The sequence below is a fragment of the Micropterus dolomieu genome, linkage group LG20 (genome assembly GCF_021292245.1).
Source record: "Micropterus dolomieu isolate WLL.071019.BEF.003 ecotype Adirondacks linkage group LG20, ASM2129224v1, whole genome shotgun sequence".
Taxonomy (NCBI): domain Eukaryota; kingdom Metazoa; phylum Chordata; class Actinopteri; order Centrarchiformes; family Centrarchidae; genus Micropterus; species Micropterus dolomieu.
This window is the reverse complement of record NC_060169.1, coordinates 1,912,747-1,920,460: the sequence shown is the minus strand read 5'-3', so window position 1 is coordinate 1,920,460 and position 7,714 is coordinate 1,912,747. Positions and strand designations below refer to the sequence as shown.

Below are 7,714 nucleotides of genomic sequence, written 5' to 3'. Positions count from 1 at the left end.
AACTACTTATATATATTTTTGATATGTGATAAACGTTTTGACACGAGTTTGGTTGCAGATTATATCCAAACGGACTTCTGCAGCAAGGGGCTTCACGCGGGGTGTAATTAACATTTTAATTAGTTTTCCCCCGATAAGCGTCTCTGTGTCGTGCTAGTGGGTTAAATCCTGGACTGTGGTGTGTCTGTGTCTGTGTGTGTGTGTGTGTGTGTGTGTGTGTGTCTGTGTGTGTGTGCGCCCGCCCACTGCCTCCTGCTTGCCTATATAACCGCAGTTTGACAGCTCAGAGTTTACTGAGCATGAGGAATCAGACCGACTCCCTGCAGCTTTAAGCCGCTTCACTCCGCTTCTCTCTGCTCTGGATCAGAAGTCAGACCCGTTTCACTCTCCCCGAGCTCAAGCAGCGCTCAGCGCGTGTCTGCAGGTTTACAGCCCCCGCCCCCCCCTCTCACCTGGGGACCCGACACAGTATTTGACTTTAACCAAACTGGATTCCCGGAGCTCCTCGCCATGTCTGCCCGGGTTTAGATTCTCCATGGAGCTCTCTAACTTGTATGAGGTCGCGCCCCGGCCCCTGATGAGCAGCCTAAGCCACGGCCAGCAGCCCTCCTCCGGCTACAGAGATCCGGCCGAACTCGGCGGTGAGATCGGAGACAGCGAGACCTCCATCGACCTGAGCGCCTACATCGACCCGTCGGCTTTCAACGACGACTTCTTGGCTGACCTGTTCCACCACAGCTCCCGGCAGGACAAGCTCAAGATCATGAACGGAGAGTACGACTCGGTGCCGTGCGGCCCGGGGTCCCAGCAGCTCTACATGTCCAACTACATGGAGTCCAAGCTGGAGCCGCTCTACGAGCACAACCCGCCGCGCATCCGACCGGTGGCCATCAAGCAGGAGCCCCGGGACGACGAGGACCTGAACCCGGGCATGCCTCCCACATACCACCACCCGCACCCGCATTCCCAGCAGTATTCCCAGCATTCCCAGCAGCAGCAGCAGCAGCAGCCACACCTCCAGTACCAGATTGCGCACTGCGCGCAGACCACCATGCACCTCCAGCCGGGCCACCCGACCCCTCCGCCGACCCCGGTGCCCAGCCCCCACCAGCACCACCACCATCACCAACACCCGCACCAGCACCAGCACCAGCAGCAGGGCGGCATGAAGCTGCTGGAGCACCAACGGGGAGGCGGGAAACACAAGAAGCACGTCGACAAGAACAGCCCGGAGTACCGGCTGAGGCGCGAGCGCAACAACGTGGCCGTGCGCAAGAGCCGGGACAAGGCCAAGATCCGCAACATAGAGACGCAGCAGAAGGTGGTGGAGCTGACCACCGACAACGACAGACTGAGGCGGAGGGTGGAGCACCTGACCCGCGAGCTGGACACGTTACGGGGCATCTTCAGACAGCTGCCGGACGGATCCTTCAAACCCATGGGCAGCTGAGAGACTGCAGACCCGGACTGGAACCAGACTTCAGATGGAATGGTACACTGCTGGATTTATTCAAACAAACGGCTCTACATGTCTTCACCTGTTTGGGGAGACTGAGAGGAGTCCGAGGCAGCTGAAGCGTTCACTGCAAAAAGATCCGTCTAAAGAACTCATCTGGTCTCTAACGGGTCCGGAACTCTTTCCTCTTAAAACATAAGAAAACATCTGCAAGTGTTTCTGTATATTAAAGTGAAAAACATCTGCAGACCAACATCCTGAACCTGTAAGAGTTTTTATGTAACACAAGGACACTGAAGCCAACAGGTGAGCCAGTTTCTCCTGTTACAAGAGTTTTCTAGAAAAAAAGTGACAGATGATGATACTGGACACATTTTTACTGGAAGCAGGTGATTTAATTTCACCCTCATCTCATTGGCTGATCACTTTTCACCTGTCCTGTGTGGACTCAGAGACAGACCCACTTGTTCAGACTGTATTTTCTGCGGTGTTCATGTGCCTTTTAAAACTTTTGTGAAAAGCCGATAAGCTCGTTCTCACTGCAGACACAGAGGACTGGTTGTTTTTGTGCCTTACTTCCATACAGACTGAGTGCACGACACACTCAACTCACATATCAGTGCAGCTAAGGTAGGGCATGGAGGGGGTGATCCCAAACCAGCCTGTTGTGCATGTTTTTCCTTAAGTATTTTTTCTTTGGTTTATATAAGTTACCACATGATGAACTAGATTTTGTCTTATAGAGCTATGAAATGCAAAGTGCACACTGCTTGCATAGGCTAAACTGTATGTATGTTAATTTTCCTGCCTGCAGAGACAGTAATGCGTCGATGTTATGCTCATTTCCTTCCTTCCTTACTTGTTTCTCCACATGAATAAGGCTCAGGGCCGTCGGCCCGCTCTGGTACGCCTCACAGGTTTGAGATCTGTTTGATGGTACGGGTGGGTGATAAATAGATAATCTCACGATAATGAGCACATGCATTATCTACACAACAGTTGATAAAAAGTTGATGGTAAAAGTTGTGAAAGTTTAATGTTTTAAGAGACAGAAAAGGTGTTTGAGATGTCAGTCTGCTGCAGATTTAGGTAAAATGTGACTTTAAAACTGGTTTAAGGAGTAAAAGCTCCAAAGCATTGCAAAAAGCCTCTCTAAGATTGAATTATGACTCCATAAAATGGATCGTCTTCCCGCTCATCTTCTCTCCTTTTGTTCCCTAAAAGTTGATATTGTGGAATGAATAATAATAACTGAGTTATCGCCGTCCAGCTCTGCGTCTGGTGATTAAATGCCAAAGTGAAAAATCCAAACACAAACAAACAAAAAAGACTGGAATTGAACCTGTGGTACCTGCTTCATCCTGTCACTGTCCGCTGAAAACCAGATATCTCCAAACCTGCAGGGCTTGTTTGTTTAAAGCTGCTTTATTAATACATTTTTAAAAAAATATAAAAGAAAAATGAAAACTGCAGAAAATTGCATCTTTTGACAGAGTCTGCAAACTTGGAGACCTGAGGGTTTTTTCAGAGGACAGCAGCAGTAAAAGCAGCTTTGTCGTATGCACTATTTGTTGTCAAATGAAGCACGTTGTTGTCTTTGACACATGGGTACTGATCTGAAAAGAAACACGCCTCGCTCTACATTTGTGTATTTATGTGTAACTGATTTAGAGAGAAAAACAAACAAAAAACGAAATGTGAAAAGGGTTATGCAACGTGTCTCTTCCTCTTTTAGTCTGTTGAATCATCTCTCACACACACACACACACACACACACACACACACACACACACAAACAGTGCCTTCTGATCCTCTGAGATGACCTTTGACCTCTTGCTGATCTGCTCATCATCGCTCTGTTGAGGAAGATTTTTTAAAGATGATGATTTGTGTCAGTGAGGAAAAAGGAAGCACTTTTGTTTGTTTGTTTCAAAGTCTCAATGTCTCAATTGTACAATAAGCCTATATATGTGTATATATATATATATATATATATACACATATATATATATATATATATATATATATGAAATACCAAAAAATCTGAATTATTATAATAAAAGAGCTTGTTTTATCAGATATTGTGGGTTTGGTGTTTTTATTGGATTCCATTCCCTGTTTGCTTCCTTTATTTATTTGTCTGAAGTCACAAAGTTTTTAAAACATTTCATTTTCACAGGCAACTTTAGATTCATATTTGGTTCAGAAACATCTGTAAGTTTAATATATTTTTATGTGTCGATGCCTGCAGGCAGATCTTCACAAATAAACCTCCTCTAGGTTTTGGACCATCAAACTTAAAAGTTTTATTCACATACTTGATTCAGACGTCTAAGTTATAGACGACAGATCTATTGAAAATCATCCCCTGGTCAAAGTTTTCCTGCTTTGTATCTTTCAAAAACATCAGAAAACTGGAGAATCTCTTGTCAATCACTCCAGGAGTCGCAGCAGCTTCCCGTCGTGCAGCCGGCTGCACTTTTGTCCCCTTTGGATCAATGGTTGTGAAATCAATAACCTGTTTCTTCTTCTTCTACTGCTTCTTTTTGCTCTAAATAATCTAGTAGAGTGGGTCATCTGTATATATGGGAGGGTTTGGGGTTCAGCGCCCTGCCATGGATGCATTATTAAATGAGTGTAGGCCACTGGGTACAAGGCCAGGGGTCAAAATGGTCAGGGGCCCCCAAACCAGAGCTTCTTTATGTGAGGGTTCACTCAGAAGTAGGAACGTCCCGATTACATTTTTTAACTTTGGGTATCTGCCAACTCTGATCTGAATGTTATTTTCATGATATTTCTACTGTAACACAGCTGCTGAGCTCGTACTCCAGATGGCCCGTGTTGAAATTAGTAAAGTAATTTAAATGTGTTTGATAGCTGAGTAGCTGCACCACAGGTTTCACTATACTGTGAGGTGGTAGTATTGATATAGCGATTTTGTATATTAGTGCAGAGGAGTGTCAGTGTGGAAGACGGCCTCTCTTCATCTCCAGGATGAACAACAGAGTCCGTGAGCACACTGACCAACCTTTGCTGCTTCACAACCCTCCTGACAGGATGAAATGATGTTTAAACAGACTGAACTCTGCAAGAGAGAGAGCGAGAGGGAGAACTGAAACTGATTGTATTTCTTCATTATGTAACCGTAGAGTAACTGTGTGTGTGTGATTGTGTGTGCGGATGGAGTACCAAATAGGAAAAGTGGAAGACTGGCCAAGATTTCACTAAAATGATCCACTACAAAAAAACTACACATTTGTGGAACACAAAGTGTTTCTTCTTCTTTCCTCTTCCATTAATCATCTCAGCACCCCTCAGATTTATCTAGTGGCACTTTGGAGGGGCCCTACCCCTACGTTCGGAGCCAGTGGACTAAACTAGCTAACTGCATATAAATTAGGTAAAACTAGCTAACTGTATGTAGGCCTATGTTAATTTTCTGCCTGCAGAGACAGTAACGCTTCGATGTTATGCTCATTTTCTTCTTGTTTCTCCACATGAATGAGACGTTCTGTTACGCCTCACAGGTTCAAGATCTGTTAGATAGTAGAGGTGGGTGATAAATGGACAATCTCACAATAACGAGCACATACGTTATCTTCACACCAGTTGATAAAAAGTTGATCATAAAAGTCATGTTCATCCCAGAATGTTAACATTTATTATTTTAAGAGACAGAAAAGGTGTTTGAGATCTCAGTCTACTGAGATTTTGGTCAAATGTGACTTTCAAACCAGTTCAGGAGTAAAAGCTCCACAGCACTGCAAAAATCATCTCCAAGTTATAATTATAATAAAATCATCAATCAATATAATTAATAAAATCCATCGTCTTACTGTATATAAAGTAGTTAAAACTATCTGACTGTATAAAAAGTAATAAAACTAGCTAACTGTATATAAAGTAGTAAAACTAGCTGACTGTATATAAAGTAATAAAACTAGCTGACTGTATATAAAGTAATAAAACTAGCTGACTGTATATAAAGTAGTAAAACTATCTGACTGTATATAAAGTAATAAAACTAGCTAACTGTATATAAAGTAATAAAACTAGCTGATTGTATATAAAGTAGTAAAAGTAGCTAACTATAAAGTAGTAAAACTAGCTTACTGTATATAAAGTAGTAAAACTAGCTTACTGTATATAAAGTAGTTAAAACTATCTGACTGTATATAAAGTAATAAAACTAGCTAACTGTATATAAAGTAATAAAACTAGCTGATTGTATATAAAGTAGTTAAAACTATCTGACTGTATATAAAGTAATAAAACTAGCTAACTGTATATAAAGTCATAAAACTAGCTGATTGTATATAAAGTAATAAAACTAGCTGTTTGTATATAAAGTAGTAAAACTAGCTAACTGTATATAAAGTAGTAAAACTAGCTGACTGTATATAAAGTAATAAAACTAGCTAACTGTATATAAAGTAATAAAACTAGCTGATTGTATATAAAGTAGTAAAACTAGCTGTATATAAAGTACTAAAAGTAGCTAACTGTATATAAAGTAGTAAAACTAGCTGACTGTATATAAAGTAATAAAACTAGCTAACTGTATATAAAGTAATAAAACTAGCTGATTGTATATAAAGTAGTAAAATTAGCTAACTGTATATAAAGTAGTAAAAGTAGCTAACTATAAAGTAGTAAAACTAGCTTACTGTATATAAAGTAATAAAACTAGCTTACTGTATATAAAGTAATAAAACTAGCTGACTGTATATAAAGTAATAAAACTAGCTGATTGTATATAAAGTAATAAAACTAGCTGACTGTATATAAAGTAATAAAACTAGCTTACTGTATATAAAGTAGTAAAAGTAGCTGACTGTATATAAAGTAGTAAAATTAGCTAACTGTATATAAAGTAGTAAAAGTAGCTAACTATAAAGTAGTAAAACTAGCTTACTGTATATAAAGTAATAAAACTAGCTGACTGTATATAAAGTAATAAAACTAGCTGATTGTATATAAAGTAGTAAAATTAGCTAACTGTATATAAAGTAGTAAAAGTAGCTAACTATAAAGTAGTAAAACTAGCTGACTGTATATAAAGTAATAAAACTAGCTGACTGTATATAAAGTAATAAAACTAGCTGATTGTATATAAAGTAGTAAAAGTAGCTAACTATAAAGTAGTAAAACTAGCTGACTGTATATAAATTAATAAAAGTAGCTAACTGCATATAAAGTAGTAAAACTAGCTGATTGTATATAAAGTAGTAAAAGTAGCTGACTGTATATAAAGTAGTAAAAGTAGCTAACTGTATATAAAGTAGTAAAAGTAGCTGATTGTATATATAATAGTAAAACCTGCTAACTGTATATAAAGTAGTAAAACTAGCTGACTGTACATAAAGTAGTAAAACTAGCTAACTGTATATAAAGTAATAAAACTAGCTGACTGTATATAAAGTAGTAAAATTAGCTAACTGTATATAAAGTAGTAAAAGTAGCTAACTGTATATAAAGTAGTAAAAGTAGCTGACTGTATCTAAAGTAGTAAAACTAGCTGACTGTATATAAAGTAGTAAAAGTAGCTGACTGTATATAAAGTAGTAAAACTAGCTTACTGTATATAGCTAACTGTATATAAACTTGCTAACTGTATATATACACAGTTAGCTAGTCTTTGTTATAATATTAACCTTCTGATTAATAACTCCGGGGGAGTGGGGGTGGGGAGAACGAAATAGCATGAATCATCTCCCCATTAAGAAAGACCCTGTGCGCATTTACGCACGAGGTACAGCAGCATAACGTCATTAATTATTTGAGTCTCCCGACTCTCCAACAGGATCGATCAGGATGAACTGACAGCAGCCTCTCTGATCATGAAAGCAGTTTGTTAAAGCACAAAAACATAGCTTTTAGAAATCTATTGACGCATGATTCATCAGGGGAGCTACCATCTTGTTAAGAGGAGCCGAGCTCTTGGGTAAAAATTTGTTATAACGCACGTTACTGAGATTGTAACGGGTATAATATTACCGATTTTCTTTTAGTAATGCGTTATATTACTGTGTTACAGCAAAAACCAACACATTACTGTAATTGCGTTACTTTTGTTACACGTTACTCCCAACACTGTGTATAATGTAGTAAAATTTGCTAACTGTAAAGAAGTAAAAGCTAACATGATGCATCCGTATTAATCTAATAATTCAGATAGAATAAAATTTCAGTCAGACATTTAACTACAAAACCTATGATGATCCTACAAGCACTTCTTTTGAAGCACATGGAGACCTT

General features: G+C 39.5%; 1 protein-coding gene across 1 annotated transcript; it reads left to right on the top strand.

Moving 5' to 3' along the window:
- The first annotated feature begins 294 nt into the window (after nucleotides 1-294).
- cebpa (CCAAT enhancer binding protein alpha) lies at nucleotides 295-3,484 on the top strand. Its single transcript, XM_046033538.1, has one exon. It carries the CDS (start codon nucleotides 536-538, stop codon nucleotides 1,448-1,450), a length of 915 nt encoding a protein of 304 aa, XP_045889494.1. The 5' UTR covers nucleotides 295-535; the 3' UTR covers nucleotides 1,451-3,484.
- Nucleotides 3,485-7,714: the final 4,230 nt, after the last annotated feature.